This window comes from Megalopta genalis, chromosome 11, assembly GCF_051020955.1.
Source record: "Megalopta genalis isolate 19385.01 chromosome 11, iyMegGena1_principal, whole genome shotgun sequence".
Taxonomy (NCBI): Eukaryota; Metazoa; Arthropoda; class Insecta; order Hymenoptera; family Halictidae; genus Megalopta; species Megalopta genalis.
In genome coordinates, this window is record NC_135023.1 from 7,223,103 (window position 1) to 7,238,146 (window position 15,044).

A 15,044-nucleotide genomic window follows, 5' to 3' on the forward strand; every position below is an offset into this window, starting at 1 on the left:
GTAACGCCGATCGACTGTTATTTTCTTTATTCTTCGATTCCATATTTATCGATACTCGGATATGTACAAATTCTTCGTTGCGGTCGTTGCTCGACCTTCGGTGATGCGATTACGCGGATTTTCGCGGATCTTGCGAGCGCCGGAACAGTGTTTTTCGTTGTCGGGCAGACAGACGGCACAATTATCGCCCAGATTGTAACGCGTGCTTGTCGAAAAAAGAGCCGAAGAAGCTTAGGTTTTCGTGGTCGATCTCGTTCATTCTAACAGATTGTGTGCAATTCAGTGGGATTTAGTCGACGACGGCCGAGTCGTGGATGATAACGTAAAATACATCACAGAATAAGATATTCGCGTCTGAACGGACCTTGGCCGGTGATTCGTTATAATTTCGTGAATTCTTCGATCGTGAAACATTGAGCATCGTCATTGGTTAAATCTACGGAGACAAGAGCAATTAAGCTGGTCGCGCGCCATTCAAATTCGTCACTGCGAACTGAACAAAAATACGGAGTCTTGTTGTCTCGCTATACCGAGCAGCCTTAATGTGTCCGGGATCGATCTCGAGCACCGACTACAATCGCTATGTTTTAACTCCTAGCGCGATAAAGTACTGTACAAAAAATGATAGAGTACAAGAATAGGTTAAATATCTAATATATATATGCATATATATTTATACATACGTTAAATGTATATATGTATATATATATGTATTTATATAAATCTCGCACATGCACGGCTCGATAATCTTTTGCGAGCGGGAAGACAGCCTCCCGAATTCGCCTTACGAATATAAATATAGACAATGCAATCTCTTGTTTCGGTAATCACGTTTAATTCGAATTATAAACTATAGGAGAGAGAGAGAGAGAATGATTGGCTGGCAAGAATACGCGGCCCCCGGAGACGGGCCTGGGTTATTTACAGAATCCCTTATATTACAAGACGACATCGAGCACGGTTACAAGTGCAATCTTCTTTTGGTGTGGGTGCAGCTGCTTCTAAACGCCTTGCCATTCCCGGGAATCGTCGCTCTTCGAACCAGATCGGGCTTAGGCGATTGCACAGTCTAGAGACAGCCTCGTCGATTAATTAGACTAGGATTTTAGAGTATCGCGCGCATTTAACGACAAACGCGAGTAATCGAAATATAAAACGGTAAAAATAGCAGAAATCTAAAACCTAAAGCTGCGACGTTTCGAATAATCCATATTATCTAAACGAAAGCTGCGAAGAAGAACTGCTTGGAACGTTAATTTCATGATTAATTCATAAGTAGACTGCGGATTTTATGCAGTTATTACACGAATCGATAAATCACATACAAAGCTGTACAAGCATTTGAACAACTTAAAAACACTGTGACGTGTAGCTTTTGTATCCAGCAATTATCGCAGACAATATTAATTTTCCATAAAAATCCGCAGTCTAGGAAGTAGGCTGGACCCGAACCGTGCAACCGTCTAATCTCGTTTCCCAAGCCGCAGGAATGTGCTGTTGTCATTTCCGACGGACGATTCCCGTTTGAGCGTGCCCGACGATAGAATTTCGGTCCTGGAATCCTTGATCTTTGGTCGTGTGACGTCAATGTACCGTTTCACATTCGAAGAAGAATACGAGGAAAGTTTGCGCACGCGAGACCCGCGGATATTCCCGCCTCCTTCGGAACCAGAGTTTCGGTGGAATTGATTAGCGTGCCATTAAAAAAATATGTGTCCGCGGACGGCCGCCGAATATCCGGGACGAGCCTCGGGCCACCTCGACTACCGGAGCAACAATAGAGAGAGCAGACAGACAATTTTCTGTTCGGTTCCGCGACAATTTAGCGCAGAGTATGCATGTATCTCGGTTTTGGTGATCCGGCGCAGCGATCACCGCGAGCGTTCTATACACAACAGGCTTCGTCGTAACGTCTTTTAAAATTTACTGACCAGCTTCTCTTAAATATTACGTCGTAAAAAATTATGCTTCGTCGGATATGTATCATTCGTCGGAGAACGATGAGAGCAGCGATCGTGTAAGTAGTAGCACCTTTATGCGTGGGAAAATATCGATACGGTAAAAAAACAAAGAATAAAATGTCTCTGCAGAGATGCTCGTCGATAAAATCAAACGGATTCGGAAGAAGAAGATCGCACAAAAACACGTCTACTTACACTAACACCTCTTTACAATGTAGCCTCTTAATTCAGTTCGACGATGTATCCCCTTGTACGTACCTTCTATCTAAACTCCTGCTCGATATGTACACAAAGTTACACAACATTGTTCCCTAAGCGCGGGCAAGCTTCGAGGAGACTTTCACACGGGTGCGCAACGTGTCCTGTGGAATATAATTAGCGTCATCGATGGGGATTCCCTTTGTTGCAATTGCTGCTACCCGAGTGCTCCCGTTTCGATGCGGTTAGAGCCACGGGTCAGTCGCCAAAGTCTACGTAAACCCGCTGAATTTCGCAACAACGTCGCGCGCGATCCATGTATAACCGCGCAGACCCGATGAAATATTTCTAAGCAGCTCGTTCGAGCAGGCTACGTAGACTTTTGCAATTGCACAGTTTCTCGGAGGGCGTCGCTTGTGTCCAAAGAACGGAATCAGCCGTCGAAGTTAGGCCAGCTAGTCCTGATATCGACTACAGCGATTAATAGCCCATTACAGTAATGTCTCCCTTACTGACGCTCAGGTTGTGCACAGAAATGGACAATTTGGGGAGAAGGAGATACGATTATTCGAGCCTTGCGAGTCGTTTCTATAGTTGTTGAGAATCGATAACCATAAAAAGCGAGCAACAAGGCTCGAACAATCTTCCCTTCCAAAATTGTCCATTCTTGTGGACAATCCGAGCGTCAATTAGAGAGACATTACCGTATGTAGCCGGGACGAGCACCGTAACTCCGCGGGAGTCTCCGTCGCGCTGGACACAAGCGACGTCCACCGAGAGATCTTGTGGATGAGCAGCCGGGTAACAAAGCTTGTTAGATGTTAGTTCTTATTCCACGGAAAAATTAGTTGTGGTAGAAGCGAGATAGAGAGATCAGCGGAGAATCGCGGTACGAGCTGTCTCAAAGCCTGCCGCTGCAAAATCCGGTGTAACCGAGCGTTGCCGGCGTCGTAACGTGCAGATTTGTATCGCGGGTGCATCATCGACGATGTCGATGGTACGCCGCCTTACCCTATCGGCGGGTCGTCGTCGTCGTCGTCGTCCCTCGTGACTAGGATATCGCCGTGACGATTCGGACGGAGCAGTCGGAATCGTTGCAGCCATTTGTATCGCCTCGCCCCAAGATACAGCAGAACCCCGACTACTATGAGGAAGGTCGGTATTAACAAACCGGCGGCTACAGAACCACCTAGAAAGAGATTCACAAGAGGAATAGCCTGTGTGCGTGTACGTGTCCGTGTGCGTGTGCGTGACTAGGCGCGCAGCTGTTGCCTCTCTATCCTATCAACGTCGCTGAACGTCGTCGTTAACAAACGCAACGCGACCGGACACTTATCGGCCCGAGAAAATGCTCAGGGGAGAACGAATCAATTTATCTATCGTGGAAAATTCTCCGAGGCGACCGAGCACCGTACTCCCGCGCTCGTTGCGCATCGGAGCAGCCGCGACGAGCGTCAACTGCCCGGGGGATCGTAAACTGCCGCTGATGATCGTCTCTAACGAAAACGAGAGCAACGGAACCGAATCGAAAATTGATAGCGTCGTTCGATCGTCCAATGAATCGCGAGTCAGAAACAACTTCCGAAGAAAAACAAGAAGGAAAGGAATAAAAAGAAAGCGAAGATTAAAAGAAATTTTGGGGATATCGATGCGTCAACTTCGACCTGTTAAAATTATTTAAGAAAGAAAAGACATTGCACGTGGTTCCTATGTCTTGCGATCGATGTAGAATTAATTTCGAACGAGGATCCGCGGTCTAAACGTTAGGCCGGACGAGGACTAGAACGACGGGAGGATCTTGGAAGTCTAGTTTCCTGGCGGTCTCCGAGGGGGACGATCCGAGATAGAATCTTTGTCGGGGATCCAAGGATCTTCCGTCGACTCTATTTACCTGCCGCAGACTCGGGTTGAGCGGAGGTCTCGTTAGCGGCCAAGAGCGTTTTGTTCTGAAGACACTGGCCATCCCGCTGCACGTACTCCCTCAGGCACTCGCAGAATCCCTTCTCCTCCGGCGACTTCTGCACGCATCTCCCGTAGGTGCCGCATTGCTCTTCCGCCAGGTTCAGGAGGCACTGTTGAACCTTGCCACCATCTGAAAGTTGCGTTATCGTTGCAAAATTGCGAGCATCGAAACGGTCGATCGGCCTTAAAAGGTATCGGGTTGTGTCGCGAGCATGCAAATCGCTTCCTGCGTCACCGCGACGGTTACCGTTTGCCAACGGGTGAGACAATCGTCTACACCCCATTGTTTCCGATTCGGACGCTTCGATTAGCTTTGCGACGCTTTGGAAAGCTAGAGACGAGCGTCGCGAGACCGCGGAACTCTCGTTGCGATATTCCAATTGCAAACAGCAATTACGATCGCCGGAAGATGGAAGACTAAAATTAACTTGTACACAGCCTAATGTCTAATGAAGTCTGTGCAAGAGATCGGCAACTGCTTATGAGTCATCCCGATGGGATGTACTCGGTGCCAGTGAATCGCACATGGGCTCTGGTCGATTCCGGCCAGAGGTTAATTAGGTGCTAACGCGGCGCACAAGTTCGGTTATGGCCGTCGCGTTCCTTGCATTCACAGTTACGCGAGCGAGGCAACGTGGCACGCGTAAATTATGCGAGTCCAAGCATGCTCGTACCCGCAACAGAACTTATTTATGTTGCAACCTAAAAGATACGGGTGCGTGGGTATCGGCGAGGACGGTCGGACACAGCTGGACAGCTCGAGACGCGCGATAACGCGTTCGTAAGCGTGCCGGGAGCCGGGAGCGATTACCACGGATACAAAGGAAACAAAGGGGCCATTCAATCTTCCCATTCTCCGCGCATCGTCGATCGTTATCGTTATCGGATCGATACGGGGACCGGCTCGCGACGACGCTGCAATTTTTCCCGCGATTTCGAATTCACCGCGATCTCCTGCTCGTTATCGGTTCGTCGACGATCGACGATATTTTTCGGCCGGGACACGCCGGACAAAGGCGTCTCGGACGTGGCCGGTATTTTCGCGAGCGTATCGGGTCCGGCCGCGTCGAGATTGGCTGAATCAGTTAATTGAGACGAATTAATTTTATCAGACGGAATATAGGGGTTAACTACGCAGATTCAGCCAAGCAAATTAGGGGAGCATTAATCCGATAAACAACCGGCGCGATCGCCGCGACACGATTCTCTCTCGCTCTCTCTCTCTCGCTGTTCGTCGGAAGAATTTCGCGACGCTGTGACCCTCGGTTATCCCGCCGATTGCATTGTTCGAGGCTCGAGACGCGTCGAAACATAGTTCAACGAGATCGTTATCTGCTTCGCGATACGATTGATCCGATAAATTGAAGAAAGACTCGCTCGGCACCAATTGCTGCGAATTAGTCAGCCCGCGCGAAACTTCTCCGCTCGTTGCAACAACAAAACTGCCGTCGAACGCGAGCATTAGCGCGCTACGATGACGCAGGCAACAGCAGCGTGACGAAAGGAAACCAAGCCGGCGAACAATTAACTCGAGTTCAAAATTCTAATAACGTCGCTTTTACGTAAGCGAGATCGATTCGCGGCGTCGCCGATGCGGGCCGATGAACTTTCGCGCGATAACGTTCGCGGATTTCGCGAATCGATCGGACACAACGGATCTTTTCATTCGTTCGCCTGTCCGTCGTCCTTCTGTGGGCAGCTCGGTCCGAGTTGCTAACGAGATCGGATCCAGCCGAAAGAAATTGCGTAACGATATCGTCTGCGTGTAGAACGTTCTGTCGCGGTTTGGCGCCGAAATTACGCAACCGAGAGAAATGGGATACAATGTTCGTACGAACGGCTGTTCCGCCGCGTAGAATTACGGGGACGATCGACGGAATCGTGGGAATTATACGTTTTAATTCGCGGATCCGATGACCGGCCTCGGGTATCGCGATAATTCCGTTCCGCGACTTATCGCGACTTTTGTCGTGCCGACTCCTGCTTACGTGGCTCGGTTATCGCCGAGACACGAGTAAAACGAGTACGTGTTACTTTGTTATCGCGTTGAGTCATCTCGTTAATTGCGAGCAAAACTGTTCGGCGTCCTGCTCGAACCCGCGAGCAAAAAGCGGCCGAGTCGCTGCTTTCACGTCGGGCAACGCCGAATCTTCTCGTAATCGCTTTTTTCGCCGGTTGCGAAAAGAAAACGGTTGCCTAATTTTTCGAGAGAGTGAGAGAGTGAGAGAGAGAGAGAGAGAGAGAGAGAGAGAGAGAGAGAGAGACTGCGTCGTTCTCATTTCTCACGGCTTCTAGCCTCGCATTTTTTCGTTTCTCACGCCTCGTCGATGAAAGATCGTCCCGAGGACTATTCCCCCCCGCGTAATCGTAATTCGCCGTACCCACACGCGACTTGCAATTTATTGTAATTTGTTCGACCGGTTTGTGCGTTCCACCTTCTCTCTTTTTCCCCGTCGTTCATTAGCCATTATTGAGCAAGATTTATGGATTGGATATCAAGCATCTCCGAGGATTTCCTTGGGGTTTTTATACAGATACCGCCGCGACCGATCGAGCTTAGTCGTGTTTGATCGACGACCGATCTCCCGTGCTTCGGACATCCCCGCTGTAAAAAAAATCGTATTATTATTTGATGTCGTCGGCGGAATCCCGGTGAGACTCGGCGAGATCTTATCGCAATTGCGGAAGCAGTAGCTGCACGTCCGTCAGCGTCTCTTTCGTTTTTGTTTTTTCTCGTTAATTGGCCGATGAGTATCTTTTTCCACAAGTACATACATAGCGTGTTCGCTGAAAACGATTGCCCGATGCAGGAAAACGTGAGAGATAAATTTCGAATATTTTGAGAGATAAAGTTATCGCCGACGTTTCGAAACCGACGCGGAAACGTCCGTCGCACGTTCACCCTGTTTAGCACCTCTCTTTATCTCTCTATCTCTCTCTCTCTCTCTCTCTCTCTCCTTCTCTCTTCTTCTTCCTCTTTACGATCGAACCAGCCGTTGCATCGCGAATCTCGCTCGGCTCCCGTTCGATCGACGATCGTTCCCTTCGTCGAGACGTATCTCGCATCGTGGCATTACGGCCGTCCCGCGGTCCCGCCAACCCGATTATCAGCTGTTTCCTTTGCAAACGATTCCATGCACACACTCGTGGGATCCGCTTTCACAGATTGAACGATTAATTCTACATCTGCGTCGGCCATTGATAATTCCGGTGCCGTCGACGCTTCTTTCAACGTCCCTGCCACCGCATCATCTCGGTGATTCAAACCCCCGGGTTTTCCATCGAATAATCGCCGCTCGGATTCTCATAGAGCGCAACGCCGTTCCCGGTGCAACTTTTGTGCAGCGGAGTCTGACGAGATGCAATCTCTGACTGTCTGCTGGACCGACGATTTCATACATTTGCGACGGACGCCGATCGTCGAGAACTTCGTCTTACGATCGCTCGGATAAAATATGCATGCCGGAACGTTTTTTATTCGATCTCATCTGGAACATCCATTAGGCATCGTATCGTTTTAAAACGCGTCGCGTTATACGACGACGATAACTGTTCAGATTTCGTTTCCTGACCCAGCGTGTTTCGAGCGTTCCACCGTTGAAGTCTGAGTCATAGGAGCGTCGAATCGACGGACATGGATTCTCCCTCCTTGTTTCGCTAACGGAAAACGTGAAATATCTGTCCTTGTCTTTAACTGGAAAAACAAGGAAAGACGATCAACGTCCGCTTTTCCGACGCTCGCGCGACTCTGGTCTAATTTACAATTTTTTTATGTGTTTTCCAATGTTTTCCTATTACTCATAAATGAATATTAATAATAATAATAGTAATAACAACGAGAACCTTGCAGTGCGCCGATTGCATTTTCAGTATGTCACTGGTATCAATATTACATTATGCGCAACATTGTTGAACAATCTTAGCCGAGTCATCGCGTAATATTTAACTAGACTCGGTACAGTAAATTTTTTCCAATTTTCCTCGAGCTTGCAAACAAAAATGGACACCATTCGGGAGGAGGAGATACGATTACTCGAGCCTCGCGGCTCATTTTCACAGTCGCCGATTGTCAACGATTATAAAAACGAGATGCAAGGCTCGAACAATCGAATCTGCTCTTCCCAAATAGTCCATTTTTGTTTACAAGCTGAAGGAAAGTCTGATGGAATTTTCCGCAAAATTGACATTTCCCCAAAACATCCGCGATCGAATCGAGGTGCATTCCGCGCAACCCTGTTGCTCAACCGCCGTGGCCAGGGTGCACCGAAAGCCGTGCTCGATGTAAACATGAACCGGTTGCGTCCGGTTCGGAGTTCGGTAATCTCGCGAGCCTAGCAATAGCTAGGAACCCAGGGATCCGCGAAAACGTGGACGCGATAACGAGCCTCCGCGATGACATGCAGCGAACGCGATCGCGAATCGTCCGGCGATAATCGCACGCGAATCGTGTACACGGCGTCCGCGTGAAATCCAAGGAACGCGTGTAGGAGGAACGTGCGGGATACGTGAAACGCCTCGCATCGGCGACGTAGTACCGAGAAACGGAGGACCGGAGGGGACTTAATTTCTGGACCAAAAGAAGATCGCGAGAGGAGAGGAGACACGCGACGAGAGCGAGAGCGCGCCGGGAGAGAAAGAGAAAGGCGGAAAGAGAGAAAGAGAGGGAGAGGGAGAGAGAGAGAGAGAGAGAGAGAGAGAGAGAGAGAGACTGGGCGATGGGAGAAAGAGGGAGGAAGGGAGACGGGAGAAAGAAAAGGAGCGAGAGAGCTCGACGTGCTCGAGTCGAGGAGCGAGGCGAGGGGAAGGGGCGGCGAAAAAGCGGAAGAAGACTATTGTGGCCTTAGCAGGGGTGACCCCAAATGGTTCGGACGAGCAATTTCGGAGCTCGGACTGGTGCAGAGAATTTACTGGCGAGAGAGAGAGAGAGAGGAACCGGACGATCCCGAATCGTCGGGCGCTTACCTGCTGAAGTGAATGGCGCTAGAAAAAGAACCGTCACGATGAGGTAGCAGAACACACCGGCCCGAACGTCTCGCATTTTCCCGACTGACTTTCCGTCTTCCTTCGTTTCCTTCCTTCGTTCACGTGCTGGCTATCGGTCAAGGTACAGTTCACGATCACATAATAAACAATTTTCTCGGCGCAGATCCGTTCGCGGCGAGAGAGCTGCTCTGTTTGCCACTTACTCCGGCTCGGCTCGGCGTTCGCGCCGCCTAGCCTCTCCTCGGGGCCCGACGGAGAAAAAGAAGAAGCACGTATGCTCGCCGCGATTTGATCCTATGCGAACGGGGGAAGACCTGGACAACAATGTGCGCGTCTCTCCCGGCGGCAACGCGTGCTCGTCCCGTGAAGCTTAGCAGGCGAATCGCGGGGCTGGATGATCAACAGGCGACCGTGAACCGGCTCATCGCCGATCGGCCCGGCCGTCACCACTTTTGACAGATAAATGCTAGGCCGCGCCGTCGAACGCGTTCAATCATCTGTTATTAAACGACCATTTGCTATTATCGAAACCAATTGCCGGTCGACCGCTCGAAACAACGCTACCGTCGACCAATCGATCCATCGAGATATCTCGAGAACGAGACGGCGCTTGCGCTACCCCAATGCCGCCAACATTCGATCCTCTATCCGGCAGAAAACTTGCGTTTCAAGACAGTATTTTCGAACGATCAAATTTTATAACAAATTATGATAGAAAATAATTGATCTTAGTTATCAAAATAAATTCGAAGGCTCGCCCATGAATTTTTCATATTTTTACCAACCGTATTTATGGTACAAACATTTAGTACTACCGACGACGCGATTCGTTTTCCTAGATCGGCCAGGAAAATAATCGTACCTCGAAGTACACGAAACTTACAAATTTTTAGATACCTTTTTTAAAAGCTGACAGAGGTCGAAGATGTTATTGTTCAATAATATACAATTATTGTCCAATCTATAGAACGTATAAACTCGAAAAGAGTCGCAACGCGGCAACTCGAAGCTCTCAAATCGTTCAGAATAATAATTCGACAACCCTTTTCTAAACAGGCAAAAATCGAAGAAGCTGTTGACGTCCAGGAAAGAACGATCGCTTCGAGAACGTCTAGACCGGAGAAGGGAACTTGGCTACGAGTTTGGAAGGGTCCTTTCGCGCCGGAGGATCGTTCCCCCCAAAATTTTGCCCGCGCTTTCCGCAGGGTCTCTCTCCCCGGGGTCGTTGGTGGTTTTATTTTTGGAGCAAGTCTCCGTGCCGGTAGTTGGCCTGCTACCTGGCAGATAACGCTAGCAGCTGTCTGGCGGAAATCGATTGCTATACAGAGTATTTTTAAAAAGCGGGATCCCCACTCGGTCGAGTAAGTTTTCCCGAAAAGTGCCCCGGGGACTCGTTTCGGCTTCCTCTTCGGCTTCCTGCTCGGCGCCGCGTTTTTCGTGCGGAATCGAGGCGGCGCGGGATCGTCGGTGTCCGGTTACAGGTCCTTGGAACGTAAACGAATGCGGCACGTGTCATGGCGAGTAGCGGTGTGATAAACGAAAGTCGCGAAGCCTGAACCGTTTCGCAGCGTGATCGGAGTGCCGCTGATCAATTAGAATCGCCGCGATGATGGAGGAGACGGTGTTGAGCCTGAAGTGGCAGAGTTTCTCTTCCCATTTGGCGGTCTCCCTGGACACATGCTACGAGAAGCAACAATTTGTAGACCTTTCGCTCGTGTGCAAAGACGGGACGATCATAAAGTGTCACAAGATGGTGTTGGCCAACGCGAGCACGTTCTTCCGACGGCTGCTGGTCGCCAACGACCATCCGCACCCCATGATCATTTTGCACGACATCGAGGCCGACGACCTGAAGACCATCGTCAACTTCATGTACTGCGGTGAGATACAAGTGGTTCAGAGTGAGGTTAGACGATTGTTGAAGCTCGCCGAAATCCTGGAGGTCACTGGCCTAAAGCAGATACAGACCAAGGTGCTCGGTGGAGAGACCTACAACAACTCGTCGCACGAGCCGGCCCGGAAGACCGCCACGGTGTCGCGGTCGAAGAACGAGGAGACCAAAGGACTGCTCGCCAAAACCGTACCCGAATCCGAGCCCGGCCCCTCTAGGTCCCAAATCAAGGCTTGCCCTACCACCAGGTCTCTCTCCGCCTTACAGAAATCTGGGATCAAAGCTCAGGAGGTTGGTAAGAAGAGCAAAGAGAATATGAATCTGTTGAGTCAACGGTTGGAGACCGGTAAGTCTGGAATCAGTATTTTGGATGCCCACGATATGCCTAGCACCAGCAGGGGCATCCCCGATCAACCTCCTCAGAGGAGAAAGGAGCCCCCTGGTCCCGTTATTAGTTGGCCTAGGATACTCTCGGAGATCTCCAAGGATCACCCTCTGCCCAAAAAGCTCTGTATCATGGACGAGGTTGAGATCACCGCTGGGAAACCTCCTCCGGTTCCTCAGGACTCCGTGAGGAACGAACCTCTGGACAGGAGAAAACAGGGGACAGGTTCGGAGGCTATTCAGACCATGAACTGCGCGGTATACATAAAAGATGAATTAGATATATGTCACGAGCTGGACGAAGACGAAGACATGGACCCTCTGGAAGTAGAAGAACTGGAGAACGAAAGTCCCGACGAGATCCCGGGTCACTCTCGAAGGTTTTCTTACACGAACATCGATCAGATCTATAACACAGGCTCCCTCCCAGAATTCCCACCTAGAAAGGGGTCGAACGGTTAACGTACAAAGTAATATGCGACCAAAAACTAACAAGAACCACGCGTCGGAGGACGATGCTTATACAGAATAAGAATTGTTTTCTTGGTTGCAAGTCTTTTCTGCAAGGATATAAATGTGTACATGTTAAGCATAATCTACCACCTTGTTCGTTACTTTGTTACACAGTCCTGTTTCTTTTCTAATAAACCAGTTCAACCTGAATACATTATATATCGTTTATCCCGACTAACAAACAATTTCACCGTCGTGCTAGTAATATTGTACAGATATCTTTCTACCATTACACACAATTGTAACACTATACCGCACGTCTCTATGGAAACCTGTAACGATTAGTCCCGAACGTGTATCGACGCATCGCTAATATTTCACGTCGAAACTACGAGACTGGCGGAAGCTTAAGCGATGGAGGAGAAGTTGATAGAGGGACAGAAATTACTAGACGATTCGTCGTCGGTTGATAAACGAATAACGGAGGAGGAGTTCCAGAATTTTATGCATCGCGTTACCGAAGTCGGTGAGTATATTCATCTCTCTAGCCCTTGAACACGGTTTTTTATATTTTTTGGAATGTTTAAGAAAAAATCGTGAAGAAGCTGGCGTCGGAGGACCCCGAGGAACAAAAATGCGGTCAGATCCTGGCGGACGAAATTTTGGATCGAAAGTATGAGACCGTTATTACCGAAGACTGCGAGCTCAGAGTCAAATCTAATCGCACAGTGGTCAATAAGTACGTTGAAAATGAAACCAAAAACGGAGAACAAATGTCGCAAGGTACTCGATTCATTTTTTAGTTTCGTCAGAGTTGAATCGCTGCGGAACTCCGCTTCGAAATTTCGTTTTGCCCATAGTTTAATCGTTGTTTTAATTTTTCACACAGAAGCGTTTATGAAAAGCATGGAAAAAGACGCGAAAGAGAGATCGGAGAACAGAAAGATAAGGTACGAGAGGGCGGAAACGTTGAAGAGAATCGGAAACGGGGCGTTCAAGGAAGGAAATTACGAGAAAGCTGTGACTTATTACTCGAAAGCGATAGAGCAGCGAAAGGATTCGTCCGTGTTATGGAACAACAGAGCTTTAGCTTACATGAACTTAGGATTGTACAAGAAAGCTTTGTCGGACTGCGAGTGGGCGTTAAAGGTTCACGACGCTAACATAAAAGCTCTTTTGAACATCGCGAAGTGTTACAAGCACCTTGAAGACGAGGTCAACTACAAAGAATACATTCGATTAGCCAGAGAGAGAAATCCACGCTTCAACAAATTTATTGACGGTATTATTCCACGTTCGTTAACACTCGAAACATTTCTATCGTAATCGGATTGTACACGGTGACTCGTTGTTGCAGAGTTCGAGGAGAACATGGACACAGGCATCGATCAGCAGGGCTGATCCGACGAGAACGGCTTTGGACGTGTTTTATGCGAACGAACAGAAATATTTCCCATGTACTCTGTATATTCCATTTTGTAACGATCTGAAATGCATTTAACCGATATCAAGACGAGCTCAGTTTTGTCGCGTAACCCTCCTTGATCTCCGACAGAGATCTAGGCTCGTGAAGGAAAACTGTGCACTCGATGCCCTGGAAATAATTGCAGCTCCGGTTAATCCGTCTTTCGAACTCTATTCAAAATAAACCGATCCGCGTACCTGCATGCGTGCTGCTCTAACGAAACCTTCGTTCGCAGACACGGTGATACTTTTCATGTTCTCGCCAGTGGCGAAAACCAATCGAGACCTGTCCTTGATTTTCCCACCCAAGCTTAGCCTCTCCATGATCCTGCCTGTGGGTAGATCGACCACCATCCGGACCCTGCTCAACAATTCCTTCGCCCTGGCAGACTCTTTGGGACCGCCGATCACGTCTATGATGTTCATGAAATTCTCGTAGGCAGTCTGACAGACGATCAGCTCTTTGCCACCGAATAATTCCTCTAGAATCGGTTTTACCGGAAGCTTTCGTTCCATCTCGGCTTGCTGGGTGAGCAAAGGCTCCCGGTAAACGAAATGATCGTACCCATTCGTCATGTTTGTTACGTATGCCAGTAACGTCGACACGTCTAGATTAAGAATGTTTATTTCTTTGGCGAGAGAAGAGGTATTTAAAGTTTCCAAATCGGAGTCATCCTTACATTCGTCCAAAGGTTCCTCTACAGGATCCTGTACGATCCCTGTGGAAAATTTGCCATCCGTTTCTGTATCGTAATAAACGAGAAGATCAATATTTCACCTCGGTGCATAATTCTTCATCGGAACAGTGTTACCTTGTACGCTCGTGCTTCTATCGTCGCAGTCTATTCGATCTCCTTCTACGACCACGCCGACACGCTCCAAATGGGCAGCCAAAGGTACTTCTATGCCGTAAGCAAAATGAAACACCACGTCCGGTGGCCTGTACAAATGTGGATAACACTTGGCGCACTGCAAGTAGCAGTTCGCTTGATCCAACACAGATTTCTGCCCGTATTCCCCGTTGCCCATAGAAATCAGGGTGAGAGCTTTGGCATTTCTGGCAATTACTTTAACCCAGGATGCGCCTCCGTCGCAGACAATGTCGACCTCCAGCCTAGATTTCTGGTACTTGAACGGTTTCATGACGTTGGTAGGCTCGTTTGCACGGAACAACCGTGCTCCGATAGCGTTCAGATGGATCAGATTGGTGCTCTGTAGGTGCTCCTTCTTTACATTCCCTGTAGATTGTACCTTTAAGGGAACAGCAAGCGGTTACGATTCTGTTGCAATTAATACAGACACGTGTAAAACCGTGTTAACCCATATGGTGTCCCAGTCGCAATGTTTTGACCGCTTACGAGACCTTGCCATGTGTTTTACAGAGAGAAACCGGGCCGAGAGGAAATTTCGTCGAAGGCAGAAACGAACGTACCTTTTCCAAGAATCTAATCTCCTGCTGAAACTTTCGAATAAGCTTCTCGACACCATCGATCTTGCCAACGAGTTTCAGACGATCTATGGTGGCTCTGCCGCTGTAGATTTTTTCCTCGAGGCATTTCAGCAGCTCGACCCTGTCCTCCATCGTTCACGTGCGAACGGCACCCGGGCGATTCGCCATGGGAGATCCCGTTTTCCCTCGGCTATCCGAATAATTTCGGATAGACCACGGCCGACGAGCGTAGTGTCAGCCGCCATCTTGCATCTCGGTTCAATATCGCGTAATGTCGTCGGGTCGCTTGTCAAACTCG

At 48.9% G+C, this 15,044-nt stretch overlaps 4 protein-coding genes across 8 annotated transcripts; 2 read left to right on the forward strand and 2 right to left on the reverse strand.

Annotated features, from left to right (window-relative positions):
- Positions 1–12: 12 nt before the first annotated feature.
- LOC117226389 (uncharacterized) lies at positions 13–9,449 on the reverse strand. Of its 2 annotated transcripts, XM_033480654.2 has the most exons (5): positions 9,308–9,449; positions 9,084–9,213; positions 4,051–4,251; positions 3,171–3,348; positions 13–2,323 (listed from the first exon to the last, which is right to left on the reverse strand). In XM_033480654.2, the coding sequence occupies exons 2-5, from the start codon at positions 9,157–9,159 to the stop codon at positions 2,302–2,304; spliced, it is 477 nt and encodes a 158-aa protein (XP_033336545.1). In that variant the 5' UTR covers positions 9,160–9,213; positions 9,308–9,449; the 3' UTR covers positions 13–2,301. The 2 variants fall into 2 exon arrangements, with proteins under 2 accessions (XP_033336545.1, XP_076381531.1); XM_076525416.1 differs by lacking the exon at positions 9,308–9,449 and having other exon boundaries at positions 3,171–3,303; positions 9,084–9,274.
- Positions 9,450–9,919: 470 nt separating this feature from the next.
- On the forward strand, positions 9,920–12,042 carry LOC117226387 (uncharacterized). The gene has a single exon (XM_033480651.2). The coding sequence runs from the start codon at positions 10,711–10,713 to the stop codon at positions 11,839–11,841; it is 1,131 nt and encodes a 376-aa protein (XP_033336542.2). The 5' UTR covers positions 9,920–10,710; the 3' UTR covers positions 11,842–12,042.
- A 137-nt stretch (positions 12,043–12,179) lies between these two features.
- LOC117226388 (tetratricopeptide repeat protein 12) lies at positions 12,180–13,343 on the forward strand. The gene is made up of 4 exons (XM_033480652.2): positions 12,180–12,358; positions 12,421–12,615; positions 12,722–13,114; positions 13,190–13,343. The coding sequence occupies exons 1-4, from the start codon at positions 12,247–12,249 to the stop codon at positions 13,231–13,233; spliced, it is 744 nt and encodes a 247-aa protein (XP_033336543.2). The 5' UTR covers positions 12,180–12,246; the 3' UTR covers positions 13,234–13,343.
- Positions 13,091–14,878, reverse strand: LOC117226386 (UPF0415 protein C7orf25 homolog). Of its 4 annotated transcripts, none has more exons than XM_033480650.2 (5): positions 14,729–14,878; positions 14,109–14,547; positions 13,977–14,015; positions 13,495–13,904; positions 13,091–13,426 (listed from the first exon to the last, which is right to left on the reverse strand). In XM_033480650.2, exons 1-5 carry the CDS (start codon positions 14,876–14,878, stop codon positions 13,340–13,342), a joined length of 1,125 nt encoding a protein of 374 aa, XP_033336541.2. In that variant the 3' UTR covers positions 13,091–13,339. The 4 variants fall into 4 exon arrangements, with proteins under 4 accessions (XP_033336541.2, XP_033336540.2, XP_033336539.2 ...); XM_033480649.2 differs by having other exon boundaries at positions 13,977–14,039; XM_033480648.2 differs by having other exon boundaries at positions 13,495–14,015.
- Between the last annotated feature and the right edge of the window lie 166 nt (positions 14,879–15,044).

Excerpts from the sequence above, each read along its gene's own strand:
- LOC117226386 (XM_033480645.2), bottom strand. The coding sequence starts at position 14,878 with ATGGAGGACAGGGTCGAGCTGCTGAAATGCCTCGAGGAAAAAATCTAC. Across the intron at positions 14,548-14,728 it reads AGATTAGATTCTTGGAAAAG|GTACAATCTACAGGGAATGT; the intron begins GTACGTTCGTTT and ends GTTCCCTTAAAG. Across the intron at positions 13,427-13,494 it reads TTAGAGCAGCACGCATGCAG|GGCATCGAGTGCACAGTTTT; the intron begins GTACGCGGATCG and ends AATTATTTCCAG.
- LOC117226389 (XM_033480654.2), bottom strand. The coding sequence starts at position 9,159 with ATGCGAGACGTTCGGGCCGGTGTGTTCTGCTACCTCATCGTGACGGTT. Across the intron at positions 4,252-9,083 it reads AGCGCCATTCACTTCAGCAG|ATGGTGGCAAGGTTCAACAG; the intron begins GTAAGCGCCCGA and ends CGCAACTTTCAG. Across the intron at positions 3,349-4,050 it reads TCAACCCGAGTCTGCGGCAG|GTGGTTCTGTAGCCGCCGGT; the intron begins GTAAATAGAGTC and ends ATCTCTTTCTAG.
- LOC117226388 (XM_033480652.2), top strand. The coding sequence starts at position 12,247 with ATGGAGGAGAAGTTGATAGAGGGACAGAAATTACTAGACGATTCGTCG. Across the intron at positions 12,359-12,420 it reads GCATCGCGTTACCGAAGTCG|AAAAAATCGTGAAGAAGCTG; the intron begins GTGAGTATATTC and ends GGAATGTTTAAG. Across the intron at positions 13,115-13,189 it reads CTTCAACAAATTTATTGACG|AGTTCGAGGAGAACATGGAC; the intron begins GTATTATTCCAC and ends TCGTTGTTGCAG.
- LOC117226387 (XM_033480651.2), top strand. The coding sequence starts at position 10,711 with ATGATGGAGGAGACGGTGTTGAGCCTGAAGTGGCAGAGTTTCTCTTCC.